Genomic DNA, 23,992 nt, shown 5'->3' with positions numbered 1-23,992 from the left:
CTTTGAAGGGGCTTGCCTGATTTAGGTCTGGGCTACCTTGGATTAGCTCCCTTTCCCCTTTAACTTAATCAACTAGGAATTTTACTTACATGTACAAAATCTTTCACTCTTTCCATATAGTGTGACCTGGGCAAGGGAGTGACATCCAATCATATTCACTGGTCCCATCCATACTCAGAGGAAAGGAATTATTCAGGGCATGTGGCACCAGTAAGTGGGAACCTTAAGGTTATGTCAGAATTCTGCACCACAAATGGTATGTCTTAGTACCATTTGTGAGTTGTACTTACACTTGGCTCCTATATGGTTTGTCTTGGTATTTTTTGCAATACTGTACTAGTAAACATTGAGTTTAAAATTGTATTTATCTTTAATAAAACTAGAATTCTATTAAATTTAATATTCACACAGAAGACTATTTTGTAAGATTTAAAAATCCTATCTACTCTGGATTAACGTTCTTACAATCCTTGTGCATGAAACATAGAGATTTGTTCTTCGTTTAAATGGGGCAACGATTACTGTGATTAAAGAATAAAATGTTTTATTCACGCAAAGAAATTTCAACACTCAGTTTCTCCAGAAATATGTTTTGTTGACACAGTTGCATTCATATTTTCTTTACTCAGGGGAAACATTTTATGTCCTTCAATATTTTAAAAATCAGATGTTGTGCTCCCATTTGAGCAATGGATAACTCCATGTACCTCCAAATTTTATTCATACTCATCCATTTTAACAGCAGAACCGACCAGACAAAGTTTATTAAAATAAATTCATTACAAATAATTTTGTTTCAGTTTTTAAAAATTTCAAATACATTAAAAACTGTTACAGTGTCATGAGATTGCAAACATTGTCTTATGAAATTATAAAGAAGTAAACCTGTTTAGTAAAAACTATGAAATATCTTAATTCAATTTTCACATATAAAAATATATTGTTTTATGCAACACTGAACAGTTAAGGCCACAACACTTCAAGAAGTTTGAGATGCACATATTTTGAAATTGCCTGTTAAAAAATTAGCATAAATAAATATCAAAACCGGTCGTACTATTTAAACTGATTCAAACATATTAACTTATATTTTAAAAGTCTTTTATCAGAAAATTTCCTTCAGAAGTCATAACATTTTTCAAGTATAAATTATGAATGTGCTCAGTGACCATGAAAACATAAATGTATATTTATAGTACTGTACAGGATTTTGACTTTCCCTCCATATTTGGTGGTGAAGCATCCTGAAGGTTTTGCCCCATGTGGTTCTGGTTTGCATCTTTCTTATTGCTTTGTAAAGCTATTTGATCTCCTATTGGTTTTATCTCTGGGAGTGGCTCGCTATTATTCTGCGTAATTTTCTGACCTGTCAATGACATCCGTTTAAAGAGGAAAATCTAGAAAAAACACACAAACAAAAGATTTCATTTCAGTAAGTGAACTGTTCACTTAGTATTTAGGGGCATCATTTTTTTTTTTTTTTTTTTTTTTTTTTTTTTTGTGGTACTGACTGGGATTGAACTTAGGGATGCTTTACCACTGAGCTACATCCCCAACCCTTGTTTTATGTTTTGTTTTGAGACATGGACTCACTACATTTCCTAGGCTCGAACTTGTGATCAGCTTCCCAAGTAGCTGAGATTACAGGCATGAGCCGTGGCACCTGGCTAGGGGTATAATTTTTAACAAGTTCAAACATGATTTCATCACATCGTTATGGGGTTGCACATGTATAATGGTACGTTCTTAGCAACCATCAGTCTTCTCTTTTACCAAAATGCAGTCCTAATTCCACCCTAAAGAAAGACCTTTCAGGATCTAATATCCACACATCAACATCTAGCTCATGTATTATCATTTTTCTTTAAAGGACAAATTTTATATTTCATTTTGTTGCATTAAAGGAAGAAAAAGGATGAAAACTAGGATATGATTTACTGTAATATTTAAATGTAACCAGGATGGATTGTTTTGGGGGCATATCTGCCACCCCCAGTGTATCACAGTTACACAAAATTTCTATTGTAATGTGCTGGTGAAGGAAGATACATCTCCCTATTCCTGTGGATCAGCTCTTTTGGCAAAATGTTAGTGCTGCCAAGTAATAGCAGTCTGAACCCTGTGGGACTGAGTAGGTAGTAGGAATATGGAGCTGCTACTTAGGCGAGGCCAGGGCTACTATAGATATGCAGAATACTGGTAAGAGTTGAAGAGAGGAAAGCAGCTCCAGTAACAGGGATTCCTGGTAGGCAGAAAAGAAAATGAGGCAGCTCAGAAGTCAGAGGAGGCAAATACAAGAAGGGAGTGGACAACAGGCCTACATGCAGGAGAGATCAACAAGATGATAATTCATCTGATTTAGGCTCTTTGAGGATTTGGCCAGAGAGAAAAACAATAGGATTATTAAGGAGTTACAATATAAATAATGGTTCTGACAAAATGCCAAAACCAGAAAAAAAGGAAGTAAACACTAGATGAAAACTTGTATCTTTCAAAATCCAAAATGGTGCTAATAATAGTAGCTAAACCTTTATCTTTAAAAATAGGAGAACTAAAATAAAAACTTGTAACCCCAAAAGTTAAGGATCTATGAATCAAAATGCAGGAATTTGGGGGTATTTCTGTTTTTGCTACATTGGAAGAATACACATCTTGAAAAATTCTGCCACCATTAAATATCAAGAAATTCTGAATAAGTTTAAAAAATAGGATTTTATAATGTGTGAGTAATCTCTCAAAAAAATTAAAGGAAATCCCCTGTGGACCACAAAATAAGGACAGAGCTTCAAAAATCCTCAGAGGTGAGTACTGACATAGTTATAACTCAGATCCTTGTTTGGGTTTTAACAGATTTTAATCTCACAAAATGTGGGAAATTAGATCTGAGACCCCTACATAATGTGGGAATCCTCTAAGGACTATGTCTTTAATGTAAGTCCAATACAAACATGGGGGGATAACAAAATAACATGCCTCTCTTGGCCTAGCATTTCAGTGAAGAAAAAAAATATTTGGTTGAGGTTGTTCATAATACCAGTGTGAGTGGGTGACCCTTAACCCTTAGGTACTTCAGAACTAATAGACTAATAAACATTCTCCATGGATGGACTCACTTTTATCTGAGTTTTATACAATTTCCACAAAGAACACCTGGTTGAACATGAACTTACAATCCAAATTTCAAAACGCACATGGAAATAAGTAACTCGTAGCAAGTCAGCCAAAGCAACACATAGATTTCACTCTCAAGGACTGACTACATTGGAATTAAGAAATAAAGAAAATAAGTATACTTAAATTATTTAAAGCACAAAACAAGATGTTAATTTTTAAAAGACCAGATTGATAAGAGGAACTATAGAATCAGTAAGAACCCTGAAATTACCCAGAATATCACTTGGACATAGAAAATATGAAATTGACGTTGAAAGATATGGACAAGGGCTTAGAATGTAGCTCAGTGGTTGAGCACTTGCCTACCATCTGGAAAGCCCTGGGCTTAATCCCCCAGTATCTCCAAAAATCAAAAAACAAAAAATGAAACAACAACAACAACAAATTCCAAACAAACCAAACATAAAAGACATGGACAACAATGAAAAGTTTTATACCCAAGTTTGAAGAGGAAGAGAGGAAATATACAAATATATAATAGATGAGAATTTTAAAAACTATGATAAATGATATAAATTCTCAGATTTAAGAGTTATAAAAATTTCAAAAGTTAAAATAAAAAAATTTACACCTAGATATCTCATAGTGAACTGAAACATATCAAAGACAAAGAATCTAAAAAAGCAGCCAGAGGAATGACAGACTATATATAAAGTTATCAGCAATTACACTAAAGCTATATTCTTAACAATGGTAGCAAACACTAAGAGAAAATAACTGCGAACTAGTCATTCTATCATTCAAGAACTACAGTAAAATAAAGATATTTTCAAATGAACAGAAACTCAAAGTATGAACCACCGACAGACATCTATGACAAGAACTTCCAAATAATTTCTTCAGGAAGAATCATACGGATGCCAGAAAGGATGTCAGAGATATAAAAAGGAATGTGAGTAAAGCCAAGTAGTAGAGAAGACAAATAACTTGATTTGTAAAGTGAAAAAATTTAAAATGCAGGGTATGATGAGTTGTAAAATGGGAAGGAAGAGGTTATAGGAAAGAAAACTATTCTAAGATCCTGGTATTATTGAGGAAAAAGATAGGAACACCTATTAGTTTTAGATTTTACGTAGGCATGTAAAAATATCCCAAAGACAAAATCCAGCTGTATAGGTCATTTAGAAGGCATCTAAAACACAAGTGAAAAGAGGAACAAAAGATCTATCAAGCAAATCCTAACTAAAGAAAGCTAGTTTATTAAAATGTAAAACATCAACCTGAAATTCTTCATGTATTTTTGGGTCATAAAAATTTATACTAAGGTAATTAGATGATGTGGATCACCATATAAAAAGCAGAAGGGTCGATTTGATACTAGGGTCTTAATACTAAAATGGAAAATTCATTTCACTTACCTTTTTGGCTTTTTTAATATCCTTACTTGGTGTTGACTCGCTAATTTCTGAAGCTTCTGAAGAACTGCTCTTCACACGATCATATATGTATCCTACAATTGAATACAGTTAAAAATATTGTTCCAACTGATGACAAGAAGAAAAGAGCTGATGTTTACTTCAGCACAACTCTATTGATCCTGAATTATAGGGTAATATGAAAAAAAAAAAAAAAAAAAAAAAAAAAAGCTTACCACTGGAGTATAAAGGGCAATGTCTATACCATGTATTTCCTAAAAAGGTGAGTTAAGGTTAAATGCCCAGGATGACCTGACCGGTGTTGAAATGTTTCTGTGATCAGTATCTAAATATAGTCATAAAGGTAATAGGAAAAGTTAGAGAAGATTTCTGTAAAAATATGAATTACTTTTTAAAATTTAACCTAGTTACACTTAGATTCTTTGTACTCAAATGGACATGTTATTTTTTGGTATTTCAAATTAACCCACATATTATGTGGTTGAGTAACAATCTTTAAAGTTTACTTATAAAGCATATGAATAATTTTAATGTTACAGACTTCTTACAGCTTATATTTAATTTCCTTTTGACACTATTAGCTATATGCTAAAAATACTTCAGAGGTGATAAATACTTTAACATTTTGTTTAAAATATTCTAAAACTTACTACTCTTTTTGTAGAAGTTAAAAGGACAAAAGGATTAACAAAGCTACTCCTTCCCCTGCTTAAGTTTAGATCAGATAGCCAGTATTATGGACAGTTATTTTAAAAAACTGATTGATTAATTGTGGTATTGGAGATAGAACCCAGGGCCTTGAGCATACTGTGCAAGCACTCTACCACTGACCCACGACCCCAGCCCATGCAGTTATTTTTAATGAGAACATGATAAAAAGCACACCCTGGTGTGGGGGGTATCAAAACATAATTTAGGAACCATACAGTAAAAACACAGATGATTTGCATCTATAAGATACAGGTCTTGAGGGCACTGATAATCTGTTCTATTCCATGGCACTTGTTCTCTAATGCTAATAGCCTGGCCTGGGAAAGGACTTCTCATCAATGCCCGTTTAAGGTCAGAGACTCAGCTCTGGGCTCTGGAAGGAATAACTGGATGGCTGCTAGGATTCCTGGCCAACCTAACATAGGCAAAGAGATCCACAGTACTCACCAGAGATATAAACTGGGATTTGGGGCAAAGGTCCAACTTAATAATACTGATTGAGTAGGAAAAAAAATAGGTAATAAAAAGTCTGTTCTAAATCCTTGAACACTGACACATGACCACCCATGAGTACTGTGAATATTTGCATGTGAGAGAGCTGTGGTGGTTAAAAATGAGAACAGATAAGGGTGTGCTGCACATTTCATTGCTTGTTATGAGGGTCCTGTGACATAAAAATATAAAAAGGAATGTATTATGTGAGTTTATAATCACCCAATCATGGCGTGCGCGCGCACACACACACACACACACACACACACACGTACATGTTCATATGTATATATGGAATGTATCTAGATTTTTTTAAAAAATATGCTTTTTGAACTGAGGTATGTTCATACCTTTTGGATTTTCATTGTATTCACAAATGGCCCGTTCATCTAGGTTGCCTTTTTCTTCCTATAAATAACAAAGAAACAATATGACAAAAAAATTTATGTGGTGGTAGAAAATTTAGTCTCAGTTTGAAAGCAGGGTTCCAGTGCAAGCCTCTAGCTGATGACTTAAAAATATGATGATTACTTCACTTTGCTGGGCTCTCGTAAAATGAGGGTTTTAGATGTTAACCAACTGCTAATGTCCCCTGAGCTCAAAATTGTATGTTTGTGTATATATATACATATATATATGTGTGTATATATATGTATATACATACATATATATCATACATACATATATATCATACTATATATATATTACATATGCTATATGGTTCAAGAATTCTCCTCAAAGAAGATTCAGGAATACCAATTGGTATATGACTTGTCTTAACATTTTACAATGTCAAATTGGTGTTCAATGACTCTATGTTAAAAACTTTTAGGGAACATTCTAACTTGAACTCATAAATGTTTTCTACGAACAGAATCATTTTCCCCTTCTGAAAAAAAAAAAAAAAAACAATAACTGCTTAGAATATTTTTCCTCAGTGTGAAGAAGTCTTAGAAAAAGAAGGAACCAATGAAGAGAATGACCTCTATAGAACAGTAACATTTTGTAAGTTAAAAGTACATGCATATAAAACAATGCTCTTTTCACAAGTACACATTCAAATAAAGGGCAGATATGATTTAGTAGTTGTCTACGTTAGGGAAAAGGGAGACAGGCAGAGGCCTAAAAGGGAATGAATTTAAATAGGAGAGAAGACCCTGGCACAGAGAAAGGATGAGAGTGTTTCAGCTAGAGGCAGGACCAACTCAGTGTTCTGCATGAGAGGTCCCAAAAGTGAAAATGAATTAATGTTATTGAGTTTGGGGTTTCAGAATTCTGTGCCTTTGAAATGAATCCACAGTACTGTTAGCAAAACAAATTACTTCAAACCTACCAACTGTCTCCTAGCAAGGTCATTCTCAGACAAAGTCACCAAATGGAGATTATGTTTTTGGCATTTCTAGTTCCACTTTCAGGATAATCTTTGCTTCCCAGTGATACTCCCTCTTATTTCTCCTACATATACTTTTGTCTAGAGTGCATCTAAAAGAACTGATTTCAACTTCAAATTCTGCTGTGACCAACTTTCTTTGCCCATATACATATTCATATACATATATGTATTCCATTTCTGCCACCAGCACGAGGCTTCTAACTTTGCTTTTTCAGCATTTCCAACTTTTTGGTTCATTTCCCAACAGTGTACTATCGTGGTCCATACCAGTTGACTTCCACTTATGCAGGGAACAGAATGCGACCAAGCAGTGTAGAAAGTGTGCTCCAGATGTTTGCTTGACTCATAAACTAGGCAAAGTCTTTCCCTGGCACATAAATGAAGTTATTCACAGAACTATTTCTGTTCCCAAAGAAAACTGTAATCTTCCCTCTGCAGGGACCACGGGACCTACATGCTTCTCTTTGGCAGGATCTCAGGACTTAAGCATCCATCATCATACCTCTGTATCAATTTTAGCTGAGTTGTCATGGATACCACTCAACTCTTCTGTTTCACCATCATCATCTTCAGAAACACTTTCATCACTTCCTATAGATTTCTTTTCTTCTATCAGATTTTTGGCATTAATATTCTTATTCATGTCTTCTGGTTCTGCTTCTTCAGTTTCTGAAGATTCCTCATTCTGTGACAAAATTGATAATGGGAGAATAGTAAGCTTTTCTTTTTTAAAAATAAGAGATTTGATACCGCTGTCATAAATAATTTATACCACCTCAAAGAACATGTAGGACATAAAATCACATATAGAAGTTGAAGGAATAAAATACTGTATAATCCATGATGAATATCAAGTTACTATATTTTATGCATGCTGCTCTATTTCAATGACTAAGGTTCCCAAAATTCTATTAGTACCTATGGCAAGGTTAAAATGTAAAAAAATGAAATTCATTTTCTTAGCTGCCTCCAGAGTGCTTTTAAACTTGAGAAATTAAAAAAACTTTTTATTTACTATAGCATTATAACATTATTATGTTAATTTTCTAAAACATAGGGATTTAGAATTCCTTCAGAGGTACAATTCACTGATATTCAGAAGAGAGGTAAGTATAACTATTTACATTTCAGGAAAAAAGATAAAAGGACATAGTTTAAATGCTTTGCGCTTGGTTATTAAAAATAAAGGGAAAACCAACTGGAGATAGAATTTGGTTTACCTGGCTATTATTCACCTAATCCAAATTATAAAATACCTACTCTATGGATCAAAAAGATGGTTAGTAAATCATATAATTACTAAGTAAAGACAGAAAATATTTTTAGTCCTTGCTCTATACTGAAAAACGTATTTGTAGTCAGGTTAGGTAGGTTTAACCATGAGGTAGCTACCACTTACCAAATATTTCTAATTTGTTTTTTCAGCATGATTTTCCCTCTACATGTATTATATAGTAATTATGCCTAGCCAGATACACATTATTGGTAGTTAACATTATAAGGGACAACTTCACTTTGAAAGGGAGTAAGAATCAAGACTACTAGATCAAAGAGTAATGGCTGATAAATAGATGTATTCATAATACATAAATGAAAGGCTAACTAGAAAGAACAATGCTCCTGAGAAACAGAATTTCAGACTATGCCACCATGCCCCCACCCCCATCTCACAGAGGGAGGGTAAGTGAGCAGTGTTTCCAGAACAATCCTCACCTGGAGAGTCCGGCTAATCTAGCACCTGGATCAACTCCAATCAGGCTTGTTAACTAAGGTATTAATGTCATCAGAGGATAAGAGCATGCTATTATAAAAAGGAATTTGACGTTTTACCTTATTTAAAAATAAGCAAAACACAACATCTGTTCTAATGAATTACAATCTTACTCATTAACTAAGAAAATCTATAATAATTAAGAACTACTGGAACTGCATCATTTTCTAAAATTTGAGAAAGCTATTAGAAAAAGACATTGTGCACTAAGAAATTACATCAATTTTAAGACTTTGAGATTATTAAGCACATTTAAACTATTCTACACATATCTGGACAACTAAATCACAGAAAGCACTTACCTTCAAACTGAAACAATTTAGGAGAGATTGGCAGAATACTGTCATTTTATAAAAAGAAAGGGGTGAAGTTTAAGCACATTCTTGGTACTAGAACCATATAAGACATATAAGGTAGTCTGAAATGGTCAAGTATGTGTGTTATGTTAGGACCCCAGTAAAGAAGTAAGTGGGCCTTGACCTCTTGTTCAGACACAGCACAATGAGCTGAAGTCTTTGGTGTGGTCCCACATGACATTTTTAAAAATATTTCTGCTTGGGATTATCACGAAAGCCAACATTCCTTGTAAGTTTCAGTTTGCTTAAGAATGTAATTACAGGGCTGGGGGTGTCGCTCAGTGGTAGAGTGCTTGCCTAGCATATGTGAGGACCTGGGTTCAATTACCAGCACCTCAAAAAAAAAAAAAAAACTACATTGCATATTTAAGAACTAGAAATTTCTGTTAGAAATCAGCATAGTGGTTACCCTGGGGGAGGGGATGGTAAAAGACTGGAAGGGTGTTGAAGAGGAGCTTCTGGGGAGTTGATACTGTGCTTTTCCTTGATTTGGATGGTGATCAGTTTGTAACGTGTGTTCAGTTTGTGAAAAATACATTGAGCTATGTATGTATGAGATATGCATTTTGTGTATAGTTCTATACAGTTAAAAGAACCCTAAATTCCACAAAATTATAAAGCATAAAATTTTGTGCTATAATTCTGTATTCATGAAATGCTTCCATGTCATTTAGTGAACTTTTTCCAAATAAGTTAATATTGCATAAAAATTTATATCTTAAGTTACAGCTGTCAAAAAAGTGTCCTTTTTAAACTTCAATTTCAGGGTTTTTTAAAGGAAAAGTTTTGTTTTTTTCCTTTGTGTGTGTATGGTGATCAGCCTTTCACTGCACTTCAAACACAGAGGGCCATCACTGACTTTCAAACACCGAGGGCCTTGTGCATGCTAGGCATGTTCTCTATTGCTGAGTTATACCCCTGGCCTTCATGTTTTAACTGTACTAGAGATTGCCAAGGTAGTAGTAGGGGGTGGGAAGGACATTAAATACAAAGGTTTAAGCACTGTTTTTAAGCCATGTTCTATCACTCACGGCCTCAGCATGGCACCTAATCAATGTACTTTACAGGCTATCTGTAAAATGGGAAAATAACATTAGCAATGCCTTATTCAGAGAGTTTGTGTAAAGATTAAAAAGAATACTTACACAAAAATAACATGAGCAAATAGTGTATATATTGTATATAAATATTACTGATTTTGTATAGACCCCTCTATAAAAAGAGTATTTCTAGTGTGCATTGAGGACTGTCAATAAATAAGAAGGTTGGACATTTTTGCCATAATGCCCTAGATCTTATTATTAGAAAATAATTCATATAAAGTACCCTTGTATTTATTCTACCCTCATCTACAAATTCTTTTCTTCTGAGCCAGGAGTCCTACAGCTAGGGCAGGTGAGAAGACAGCTGCATACCTGTCAGAAGCAGCCACGCGAGACCCCAGCAAATTGGGGGTGGGCAGCCTTGACTCTACCTCAGGCCAGGGTTGCCCCAGAGAATGATGCTCTCAGACACTCAGCCTTTCCAGGGGAAGTCCAATTAATATTTTAAAAATACAAAATATCCCCATATTCCAACATTGGCAACCAATCAAATTTTTTTTTAAAAAATCACTGTGTACATAGGCCAGATCATATTCAAAGGCTACCAGTTGTGACCTCCAAATTCTTGGCTTGATACCATTTTAAAATCTCTAAGTCTTCCTTCTTTCTAGGCACCAATCTCTTATTTCATTCTTAATTCTATATTTTAACTGCTGAATGTATTGTTTAACTCTGACAGACATAGACTTTGTTGGTGGTAGGCATTTTCAGATTTGTTGTTTTTTATTTATTTCCCTCTTCTTTCCTTAGACAATTTATTTCCTTTTTGTATCTTAGACAAAGGTATGATCCATGATTATACTTTCCATGCTAATTACTTTTTATATAATTTGACAACAATGTTGGCACACAGGGAAATCTGTTGTGTGACAGCACTAACACCTACACTATAGGTTAATCACACAAGTGTGATCAGCCTTTCACTGTACTTCAAACATGGAGGGCCATTACTGACCCACATATGGTGTATAAAAGTAGTTTTACTCCACCTCTTACTTAAGGGTTATCAATATTATCATCTACTTTATTCCCAAAGATCTATTCCCATAAATTATTTTTGTTTGGTACACTGTATTTAAACAAAAGCCAAATTCATAGGACTAAACTCATGCACATCAGTCAGTGACTTCAAAATTCCTGAGTGTACCTTTGTATCTGACTTGGTGTGATCAGAGAGGATAATCAGAATGATATAGAATACCACTGATGAGTGCTCATAACATGCTTCATGTATCAAGTACTCATTAAAGGATCCCTCCTTTATTAAAAGAGGAAATAAGACTCAGAAAGGTAAACAAAACAATAACTAAAAACAAAACAACACTAAATAACTACAACAATAACTAAAAACCTTTTCCAGGGACACAGGGCTAATCAAGTGAAAGGCTGAGATCTGGAATTCAGGTCTGGACCCTAGAACCCATGTTCTTTCCCAACTCTGCCCAAATAATTTGAAGATCATAAGGGCTGCCCTCATAGCTATTTTCATCCTCCAACACTGATATTCAAAGCATTGCAGACTCTTCTTCTGGTTCATAAGCTCCTGCCAATAGCATTCTATCCTTATGTACTACTGTACATATTAATAAACAAAAATTTAGGATGTTTTCACCAAAGTACCCAAGTCTTCAGAACATATATTTTCCTTTTCTAAACTGAGATATATACCAGGAGCACTCTATGCTTGATTTTTATTTTCTATTCCCTGCAAATCAGACTTCCTGCAGTTCAGTTTTTGCTGCCAGTGTCAGGTCTCTCTCCATTATACATATCATCTGTCTTCATCCCCACTGTCCTCTTCCAGGTCCCCTTCGTTCTTTTGTCTGGTTACTACAACTGCCTCCTAAATGGGATCCCCAACTCATCCTGTACTCTTCAAATCCACCTTCCATATTGCTACTGGAATGATCATACAAAAACCCAAGTGTGGTTAATTTATTTTTTCTTTTAACATCCTGCTTAACAATCATATCAGGCCCTTTACCTCTATTTCTAAGACCAAAGTGTACCCTAGGCTGTCACTACCTCAAACATTCCCATGACTCCCATCATCCTGGAAAGGCCCTACTCCTTGAAACCTTTGCCTGATTTTTTTATTTGACAGGACTCTGTTCAAGTTTTCCCACTTGTTCCTGGGAAGTTCTTTCTTAACTGTTGTCTGTAGTAGCTGAAGTTCCAAACAAACACTATTGTACTAGTTAATTTCCCATTCAGACTACAGAGTTCCTTGAGATCAGGAGCCTCATCTTACTACCTGCATACCCTTTCCTTCTTATTCATTAAGCGATTTAATGGAGGAAAGCCACAGACTTGCTTAGAGGGTCATATTTTTGTCTGGGCAGTCCTGGCAAAGAACATAGGGGTACAAATAAACAAATAGCACTGTTAAGAAATAGTTAAGGCAGAGCTGCCTTGGTGTTCCCTGGTGTCCTTTGGAAAAATATACCTAAAGTTCCTGATAGCTAAGAGGGCCACAGGAGGTGGACTGTAAGCTGCCCTCACTTTTTGAGATTGACCTGAACTGTCAAAGCTTCTACTGCTTTTTGGTGTTTGGTACATAAATATTTGTTGAATTAATAATCTGTACCAAATATTAAGCTATTATTCAGCTACTGGTACTGAATTTGCACAATGAAAAGAATAAAGGAAGGAGTTTCAGCACCTTCCTCCAGGTGCACATTTTATTTTTTTATATATACATGAATAGCAAGTTTATCTCCATAGTGAATTAAAAAAAGACATTTCAGTTGCACTCACCTTAAGTGCTGCTGTTCAGCAGCAGCAGGTATTTCTGTGGTACTCCTCAGCAGCTTACCTTAAAAAGTCTTTTTCTGCCAAAGTCCTGATTAGGAAATGGTAACTCAATGGATTCTATATATATAACCCACACTTCCCTCAGTGATAAACTACAGTAAAAGCTCAAGAAACCAGCAGATAGGAATGATAAAGAAGCAACCAGTTATTTTAATCTATGTAACCGAGTGTTAATTCATGAGGGACAATGTGGTCTCTTTCTTAACTTCCTTTTCTTTCTCTCCTTATCTTTATATAATATTTACAAATAGGTGATTTATATATAATATTTATAAATATGCAAATCCTTTCTATTCATGAAGGTCTCGGTTCTTTTAGCCCCCACACCATCCCACCACTAACTAGCAACAAACACCCCTTCATAAACTTCAGAGGGCACTAGACCTGCCACATATGTAATTAAATAAATGGCACTGAAAGTTGGCAAGCTTAATTTAGGATAACTATTTACTTCATTCTAACTGCTAGTATGCTTAAAGGTGGGGTGATTTTGGTGACTGGACTCAAGATTATTTTTCCTGAGGAAAAAAGATACCAGCAATTCTGGTTCTGACAAAACTATAGTTGGGAATGAACACCTAGTGTTCCTACAGAATTACTTAGATTGCCCATTTTAATTTTATACTTTTCCAGATGAAGAAACCAAAGCCTGTAAAGATGAAAAAACTGGCCCAAATTCATGTGGCTTGAAAGTACAAAGCTAGAAACAGGGCCTTGGCTTCAAAATGACTAGGTCAGTACACTTTTGACCAGAACACTATGCCTATAGAAACTACTACTTCTAAGATTTTGGCCATGGAAATGTAAAGAAATGGGTAAGAAATGTCGTCTAAAAGTGGACATCCAGACCAGTTCAAATACTAAGATGTGCATGTTAGAACATGATCTCAGTATTGCTGACCAGTTATCTCTTAAGTGGAAGATGAATGCCACTATTTTTAACATTATTAACTTGAGTTTGAGTTTCTCATCTCCCTTGAGTTACTTTATGAACTCTGTCTATCATTCATCTTATTTAATCCCTTTAAGTCTACTTTTCAATAATCATGTTTGGCACATACATTTTAATCACAGTATTAATCTTACTTCTCAAGCACTTAAAGAATGTGGTAGAATTTGGTTGCAGGTTGCAATGCCAAATCAATGTACTTGGTTAGCTATGGGAAGCTACCAGAGATTCCAGCAGTTAAGACACAATTTACAGTTGTTTCTAGAAAATACTTCACTTTGTTTGCTAGTCTTTCTTCTCACATTTGTTTTTACTTAAGAGAACTAAATGTGCAAAGTATTCATCTACACAAAATTCACAGGAAGTTTACTATCAAAATTTTCCTTGATTAAAGTATAAGAAATCCCTCATGTCAAAAATATGGAAGTGACTGGGAAAGGAAATTAGTTGAAAAGGCAGCAATGAATACACAACAAACAAACTAACTGCATTATATAGATTGAAAATTTATGAGAAGATTGAAATTACTCTAGTGGAAATCTAGCCTCTCTAAAATTCAATATCTAATACTAGACAGTTTCTTTTCACACACAATTACTGACTGTACACATTTAATCTTTATTTTACTGGTAACATTCTGACATGTAATAGACATACTGAGAATTACAGAATAGTCAATGAAGAATACATCAAAGGCACATGACAGAAACTGGGTTTGAAGGTTCTGACAGTACAGTTAGAGTTTAGAAATACAGAATTACAGAAGACAAGAGACATTAAAGCCATCAAAACTTGGTAAGAGTAGAAAACAGTAGTTTTTAAAAATTAAGTTAATTTTAAAGTATTTTTTCCTTAAAAACTTATACAAATAACAAAAATGATAGAGCAAATCAGTCTGTCAGAATGGAAAGAAGGTTAAGAATTAGAAGGGACTATAATTATATTGTCTCATCCACTCTGTTTCATGAATGAGGAAACTGGGGCTTACTGAGTAACTCTGCCCATCTGATAAACATACATACATTCAGATTATACATTTAAATAAATCTTCATTTCATTAGACATCCTGCCACTAGAGAGATCAATTAGGATGTAAGCCCTGAACATAGCTGTCACTTTGTAGACAAAGACTGAAAAAGTGTGCTAACATATTTATAAGAACTCAGAAATTCTGATAGCCCTTAAGGATCTGTGCTTTTTTAAATAGATTGATTATATATACAAACAAAATACTCTTATAGTATATTTCTATTTCCTAAATCTGACTTAATGTTGAAAATACAATGTCAATTATCTGTTATGGTGTTTTAATATTTTCTGGTTATAAATTTATAATTTGGGGCAAAAATACAATGAGATGCCAGTTTATGAGGAACCAATTTTGCAGTGCCTCCTGCTGCCTTTGACCCCTTAACACAACCTTCATCAGTTGCTTCTTTACCATATGTAAAATAACTACAGTACAAAATCAGTTTAGTAAAATGAGTGCCAATTACATGCAAGGTGTTCAAATGATTTGACTGGCCACAAGGAGGTCAAATTTGAAGTCTATCACTTCAATTCCAAATAATGTGGTAACACATTATTCCAGAATTTTTTGGAACCTGGTGGCCCATTCTCTGAAAGTTGTTTCGACTGCACTGACATTTTGAACCTGTGCTCTTTCCCCTTTCCTTGTGGGTTAGTCATAGGCTTTTTTTGGTATGTTCTATGTCTGTCACATTTCATAGATCCTTTTATTTTGCTCTCTCTTTTTGATTCTTCTCTGTTACCCTGACTTTCCTTCTCTTTTTCATCCATCCCCTGGTATTTCCCCTCTTTTTCCTCATTGTCTACCTCTTCTTCCTCCTCCTCTTCTCCATTCCTCCTGTTTTTCTCCCCTTTCCTCTCCTTCCTTTCCCTTTCCTCCCCTTCTTCTTCTCCTCCCTCTCCTTCCTCTTCTGCCTCTAGTTCCTCTTCACCCTTTCCTTCTTCATTTTCCCCTTCTCCTTCCTCTTCTCCCTCCTCTTCCCCCTCTTCTTCCTCACTTTCTCCTTCTCCTTCCTTTTCACCTTCTTCCTCTTCCCTCTCTCCTTCCTCATTTTCTTCCTCTCCTTCTTCCTCTTCCCTCTCATCTTCACCTTCCTCTTCCCCCTCTCCTTCCTCTTCACCTTCCTCTTCCCCCTCTCCTTCCTCTTCACCTTCCTCATCTCCCTCTCCCTCATTTTCCTCTTCTCCTTCCTCCTCTTCCCACTCTCCTTCACCTTCCTCTTCTCCTTCCTCCTCTTCCCACTCTCCTTCACCTTCCTCTTCTCCTTCCTCCTCTTCCCGCTCTCCTTCTTCACCTTCCTCTTCTCCCTCTCCTTCCTCATTTTCCTCTTCTCCTTCCTCTTCTTCCTCCTCTCCTTCCTCATTTTCTTGTTCTTCCCCTTCACCTTGCTCCTCTTTCCCCTCTCCTTCTTCCTCTTCCCCATCTCCTTCCTCATTTTCCTCTTCTCCTTCCTCTTCACCTTGCTCCTCTTCCCCCTCTCCGTCTTCCTCTTCCCCTTCTCCTTCCTCTTCCCCCTCTCCTTCGTTTTCCCCTTCTTCCTCTTCCCCCTTTCCTTCCTTCTTTCCCCTCTCTCCCTCCTCTGTTTCTCCATCTCCTTCCTCTTCTTTCTCGTCCTCTTTCTCTCTATTTCTTTCCTCCCCTCCCTTCTCTCCTTCTTTCTCCTTTCCCCCATCTCCTTTCTCCTTACCACTTTCTCCTTCCTCTTCACTTTCTTCTTCCTCTTCTCCTTCTTTTCCCTCTCCCTCTTCTCTTTCTTTTCCCTCTCTCTCTTTATTCTCTCCCTCCTGCTCTCCTGGCTCCTCCTCCCTTTCCTCCTGCTCCTCCTCCTGCTCTCCTTGCTCCTCCTCCCTTTCCTCCTGCTCTCCTGGCTCCTCCTCTCTTTCCTCCTGCTCTCCTGGCTCCTCCTCTCTTTCCTCTTGCTCTCCTGGCTCCTCCTCCCTTTCCTCCTGCTCCTCCTCCTGCTCTCCTGGCTCCTCCTCCCTTTCCTCCTGCTCCTCCTCCTGCTCTCCTGGCTCCTCCTCCCTTTCCTCCTGCTCTCCTGGCTCCTCCTCTCTTTCCTCTTGCTCTCCTGGCTCCTCCTCCCTTTCCTCCTGCTCTCCTGGCTCCTCCTCTCTTTCCTCTTGCTCTCCTGGCTCCTCCTCCCTTTCCTCCTGCTCCTCCTCCTGCTCTCCTGGCTCCTCCTCCCTTTCCTCCTGCTCTCCTGGCTCCTCCTCCCTCTCCTCATCTTCTTGCTCCTCGTCCTTTTCCTCCTCTTCTTGCTCCTCCCCTTCTCCTTCCTCCATCTCTTGGTTTCTTTCTTCCTGGTGGTCTTTGTCCCTCTCCTTTTTCCTCTGTTCTTCATCCCGTTTCTCCCCTTCTTCCTTCCCTTGCCATTGTTCCACTTCTGAACTACCCTCCTCACAGATTTGGTCCCCTTTACCTTCGGTCCCATCCTCTGCCTTTTCCTTGCCTTCACTCACCTCTGCTCTGTCTGAAAAGTCATCTGACAGGGTTTCTGCTTCCTCCTCCTTTGTTTCTCCTTCCACCTCCACATTTTCCTTATGTGCCTCTACCACTTGCTCCTCTATGCCACTTCCTTCCGAATCCTCTGCTCCTTCCTGCTCCTCTGGTATCTCTGACAACTGGTCACACTTAAAATCATACTTTGTCATGAATCTGGATATTCTGGGTTCAGTGTCAATTCCTTGTTCGACAAACTTTCTGCTGAACCACATGTGATGATCACTTTCCACTTCATCATCTTTCTCTTCACTACCAAATTCTATTGACTTGGGCTGCTGGAATCTGTCGGCTTTACCCTTCTGTCTCTGGCTTTCACATTTCATGTAACTGTCTGGTTCTTCTATCAATTCTCTTTCAGGGTCAAAGATCATATCTTGCTGCCTATTCCCTTCCTGAGAAAAACCTTCATTTTCTTCATCCTCAATATTCAGGTCTTTTTGTGGTAAGTCATCAAAGAATGTATCATACGGTAAACATTCTATATTCTCTTCTCTTTCTCTTATATCTTTCAGGCCTGCCATTTCCATCAGCTCGGTATTCTTCTCAGAGACTATTTCTTCTCCATCACTTTCCTTTTCTATTTCCTTAGTATCGAGTTCATCAACATCACTTTTACTTTCATGTCTAAATATCTCTTTTTGTAAACCCTTTTCATCAGTGTTGGCCTGAGGCTCCTCCTGGTCTGAGTCATTATCTACTTCCTCATCTGAAAATGTTTCCATAGTCTCAGCTGCTTGCATCATGAAGATCCCTTGAACTACCTGTTTCTTACATGCTTTCCCTTCTTTCATTTTTGAGACCTCTTCATATTCATATTCATTACTATCATCATCATTTTCAGTACAAGCTGCATGCTGAATCAGTTTCTCAACTGCTTCTTGTTTCTGTAAATTTTTGAAGTAATCATCATACTGCTATTAGTTGACAATGGTAACTTATCTGCTACAAATTACTGCCAAGATTTTACATTTTTAAAAGTAGAATAAAAATGTCCACTGTTACCAGATATTTTGCTGAAGTTTTACTTTCTTTAGAGATAACTTATGCCACTTTCTAGATCTGTAGTACATCTAATTTTGACTTAGTAACATGTATCTGTGTTTAACTTTCAATTTTAATCATCTGCCTTAATTTTGTCAATCACAACACCATCAATATTTATTATCTGCCCTTTTTCTCAATTGGAATCAATTCTTACATTATGACATTTCCAGACTGATTTTGCAAGATGCTGTTTAAAATTTTATGCTGCACTTGCATGTATCATTTCAGTATAATTTTTCTACCTTCTCTAACAATTTTCGAATTTTGATTAGTATTTTGAGTTCATTAAATCCACAAAATTAAAGAAATCAAAATATGAAAATTTTTAAAATTGAAAAAATGAATAGCTTATTTCTTGAAGAAAAAAACAGGAATGAAAACTGCACATGAGGGGTTGGGGAGATAGCTCAGCTGGTAGAGTGCTTACCTCGCAAGCACAAGGCCCTGAGTTCGATCCCCAGCACCACAAAAAAAGAAAAAAACAAAACAAAACAACAACAAAAAAAACTGCACATGAAATCTTTTTTTATTTATATGCTAATAAAAGTGTTTTTCTTTCTTAAGTAAAATCTTCATATGGGTTTTCAAAATTTACACCCTATTAAATTCTTTAAAATAATTTTTAAACATGAGAAAAATCACTAAAAAGAAAAAATACTTAGGGCAAAATATAAGATTTAGGTGAAAACTATGAAATCAAACATTGAGATTTGAATAATATATCAACAATATGAAAATAATTTCCTGAACAAAATATGGCAAAACCAAATTGTTGGCCTAAATTCTACAACCTAATGGATTCAAATATCTGATAAATTTGGATCTCTGAATGGTAAAAGTTCACAAAATCAAATTTTATAGATTGTAATGAGTGTTAAGGCATAGGAAGAGGTTCGAGGTTTGCCAAAGAAATTATTGAACCAGGACAAGTTACAAATTAACAGACTGATATAGAGAAATGGTATAACAAATATTTTTTTACTCACTAAAGCAGGCCTGGTGGAGCCTAAACTTAAAAGGACTAAGTACAAAATACATATCAGCTTAAAAGGAAGTGCTTTCCTCTTCTATTTGTTCTAGGTCTATCATTTTCAAAGGGCTAAAATTTGAAAGTTCTTTCCAGAACCCTAAGAGAAAAAAGCCCAACAGTCAGAACTGATTTCTAAATGTATGTGGCCTTTCTTTTCCCAGAACAATAAGGCAGCCCAGGAGAGGCAAAGCCCAGTATAAGAGCAGAGGAAGGAAACAGGAAAGATGGAAGTATAGTCAGTAACTAAAGCAGTTAATATTCATTAAGCTTCCACAGCTGTGGTGGGAGAATGGCACTCCCATAGTCAAAGGCATACTGTTATTCACCATGACTCTCACTGATATACATAAGTCTAATGAGGACTGGCTCTAACTTTTTATGATTTAGCAAGATTTTGTTTCATTTCAGTGGCTATGGTTTGAAGAATTTTTATCTTAATGTGGCAAAAGCACTAGAATTTCTCGGCTTTATTTTCTTAATCCCCAAACGCCTCATCCTTTTATCCCACTGGTGCTTATAAAGCCAGGAAAAGCAAATAATTTAAGGGAAGGCTTTTATTTCTCCAGGGTTGTGGAAACCTAGACTACTCCTTTCTTTTGCTATTTGTTATTCATTAAAGGTCTCTCTTTCACCCACGAATAGTCTTTGATTAATTTCCAAATATTTATTTTAATCATGTTTTATGCTATCCGCTCCTTGACAAATTAAAGACCAATCCAAAAACTGAAAGTTATTACCAAATATTTTCACTAAAATCAGAAAATATCAGACCTAGAAAAAATGTTAATATCACCCAGTAAAGTCAGCAGTAACTCATTCAAAGTCATACTCAACCAAAGTCAGAGAGCCACTCTGATAAACAGTAGCCTCCTATAAATAAGAACTACAATTATGCACTATTGCTAGACAGAAGAAAATATAACTATCAAAACTTAAGTTAGTAACTCCAAGGAGAAAATTTCAAGAGTGAAATTCTAGCACTCTGGCTGCATCACAGAAAATAAATACATACCAACAGAACAAACAAATGGATGTCATCTACATTGTGCTCCTCTGTCCTTTAAATTCTTAAATAAGTGAATACTTACCTTTCTTGTGTTCTTCCCAGAAACTTTTCAAAGTAAAATAACTTTAAATTGTTCTTATCCACCATATTAGAAACAATTTTCTATATTATACCTTTTGTTTCTGAATTGGCGAAAATGTTAATGACTTGTCATTGGAACTCAGGCTCATCATGTGTGTCTGAAATAAAAAAAGTTATATGTTCTCAAAAATATAGGCTATATGTAGGCTAATGTAGGCTATATATATGATTATACATGCATGCATTCTAAATACACACACACACACACATATATATACACATACACACACAAGTAAAATGAACACAAACGGTTCATATAGTAATATAATCTCTCAATTGCTATATTAATGATGTGAGAATAGAAATGTTTTTCATCATGTTAATTATACTTTGTTTGCTAATTTTTAACCAATAAGGTTGCTTAAAATTGGCAAAAACCAAAGCATGAGAATATAGAAAACACATGAATCAAAACTTACACCAAACTTGTATCTAGATAGATACAGAATCATTACCATATTTAAGATATCAGTAGTTTCTCCAAGGCTTTCTGAATCTGCTGCTGAAGAATTTTCTGTCTCTTTCTCTTTAGTCACATTATCTTGAGATAAGTCTGAATGATTAAAAGGGAAAAAGGAAATCCAGATTTCAATAGAAATATGAAAAGCAACTAGACAGAAAACAAATCATTCTGTAATACAATGTATGGGTACAATTTTATCAAAGGTCGTTTGATCTCATTTTAGGGGAGCTGAATAGAACTCATCCACAGTGATAATGTGTTTTAAAATCCCTTTTTCAAGGTTTAAAAACTTTGACACCAATTTGATAATAACCACATCATTTATATGGACAGGTAAATACTGTTCCTTTGGGATAGATACTACCCACATATTGAGCACTGGGTGCAAGTCCCAAGAAGAGTCCCGATCATCTACATCCTCTGGCTTCTTACCCCAGTGTAGTTCACCTATCCATCATATCAGGTATGGCCAATTAAATAAAGCAGACATAACTGTGATGTCATTCTAGCTCCTGTCTTTGTGCATGCATTGTCTCTCTTTTGGATCATCTGCTCTGGAGGAAGCCACGTTGTGAGCATCTCTACAGAGAAGCCTATGCGATGAGGACAGGAAGCCCTCTGCTAATGGCCACATGAATGAGCTGGAAATTCAGAGCTTCAGATAACTGCAGCCCTATATGACAGTGTAACTTTAACCCCATGAGTGAAACTGAGCCAGAACTACCTATGCTCCTAGATTCTTGACTCTCAGAAACTATGTGAAACAGTGTTTGTCATTTTAACTTGCTAAGTTTTATGGTCATTTTAAAATGTACCAACAAATAACTACCTCAAGCACCTTTCACAGAAAATGGCAGGTTATTACATCATAAAGCAGAAAATTAAAAGTCATACACTCTATTTGACCTTACATTTTTCTAAAATTTCTCATTATATCCTTTTGTATCACCTGTCCATTTATTTGAGGGGAGTTTCCTAATGAAGTCTTAACTACAAATGCCAGACCACACTGATCTCTCCATTTTACATCCATTCAAGTGAATGATTAAGTACTCATTTTGTGTGTGTTCCATGTATGGTAATATGCAGAAATAACATCTTAAATAACTGCTAATTCTTTTGTTGTCATTATCTATATTTAAGGTTTACAACATAGACTGTAAGTTCATTAAGAAGTAGCAATTAGCAAGGGAATATAATAACAACATAGAGGAAAGAGAAATCACACATGAATGTTGGGAATCAGGAATAGTACTAAGGAGATGCATGGAAGGATGGGTAGTGTTCTAAGAGGTAGGCAGAGATAGAGATGAAAAGGGAATAAAATGAAGTCCATTCCTAATAAAGCAAAGGAGTAGGAAGAGAAGGACAGAAGAAAGCAGCTTGTGTTGAAGGCTTCCTATGTCCTAGGAACATACACTTTTTTATGTGTTGGATTAATCCTATGACAACAAGAAAAGTTAAACATACATCCTCATTTTACAAATGAGAAAAGTATACTTCATTGACCATTCTGGTACCCAATGTTAATCTCAGGTCTGTCTAACTCCACAGCCCATGTTATTTCCAGTAAGTCATACTCTGAATTGCTCAGTTTGGTCAAAGTCAGGGGTTTCAAGTTTTTTTCTCTAAAAGGCCATATGGTAAATATTTTAGAATTTGTGAGCCACATAGTCTCTCTCCTAATTTAACCTCTGACATTGTAGAATGAAAACAGCCATAGACAACACATGAAGGAATGGGTATGAATGGGTTCTAATAAAAGTTTATTATCAAAAACAGGTGGCTGGCTAGATTTGGCCCACGGGTCATAGTTTGCAGACTACTGATATAAATGAAGGTTATAAGAAAAAATATTACTGGGAGAGAAAGAAAAGCAGTTGAAGTTGTAAGCGAACATTTATTTTCATAAATACCAGGGATCCTTTGAAGACAGTGGAGCAGATGGGAACTGAACTGGACTTAAGGGAGATTAATGTGAAAAGTGTTACACAGGGTATATTGGAGGGAAGAAAATATAAGTTTAGAAAATAGAGTAGTTTAATAAGCTGATGGCTTTGTCTCAGACTGAGAAAGAAAAGTCATTAGACATGATGTGCTTGAGCTTCTCACCAACAAACATATACCATTACCTAAATTTGTACCCAACTTCTCACTTTCTGTTAATGTAAAATGTCTTTCCTGTTACCAAAGACTGCTCTGCATGCCAGCCTTTCTTGTCTTCCAAGAGTTTTGCATTCTGTCTCCTAGGGCTACCAAGCTCTCCTGACTACAGGTATACAAATGTGTTCCAATATTTCCCATTTAATCCACAGTTCCTTTTAGCTGCTAGCCTAGTCTTATGGACTACCTCATAACTGAACAGGCAAAATAATGATCTACACCATCTATATCCTCTTCACTTCCTCATTCCCTATTCATGCTTTAATACTTATCACTCTGGCTTCTGTGATCTTTCCCTGGAACTGCTCTTTGATGAGGTCACCAGTAATCTCCAGGATACCAAATGCACTGGATGTTTCTTTGAACTCTTTTCCCTTGATCTTTGATCATAGCTGTGTATTCATGCCTCTACTCTTTCCTAATTTCCCTCCTCCCTTACTGACAGATAAGACTGAGAAAGGTAAATGTTATTAG

The 23,992-nt window shown here is 36.0% G+C and overlaps 1 protein-coding gene across 3 annotated transcripts in view; it reads right to left on the bottom strand.

The window, feature by feature from the left end:
- Positions 1–23,992, bottom strand: part of RPGR (retinitis pigmentosa GTPase regulator) — a 73,400-nt gene that overhangs the window by 24,216 nt on the left and 25,192 nt on the right. The window contains exons 12-18 of one of the 3 annotated variants that reach the window (XM_079122819.1): positions 21,348–21,445; positions 20,925–20,990; positions 17,629–18,555; positions 7,649–7,831; positions 6,104–6,161; positions 4,533–4,624; positions 603–1,014 (exon numbers count right to left, since the gene is read on the bottom strand). In XM_079122819.1, the coding sequence (XP_078978945.1) occupies positions 964–1,014; positions 4,533–4,624; positions 6,104–6,161; positions 7,649–7,831; positions 17,629–18,555; positions 20,925–20,990; positions 21,348–21,445 (1,475 nt within the window). In that variant the 3' untranslated portion in view covers positions 603–963. Of the gene's footprint in view, positions 1–602; positions 1,398–4,532; positions 4,625–6,103; positions 6,162–7,648; positions 7,832–17,628; positions 18,556–20,924; positions 20,991–21,347; positions 21,446–23,992 lie in introns of those variants that run through there. The other 2 variants (XM_079122817.1, XM_079122818.1) reach the window with 2 other exon arrangements.

Source organism: Sciurus vulgaris, assembly GCF_902686455.1.
Source record: "Sciurus vulgaris genome assembly, chromosome: X".
NCBI classification, from domain to species: domain Eukaryota; kingdom Metazoa; phylum Chordata; class Mammalia; order Rodentia; family Sciuridae; genus Sciurus; species Sciurus vulgaris.
The sequence above is the reverse complement of the archived record's forward strand: the minus strand, read 5'-3'. Positions and strand labels throughout refer to the sequence as shown.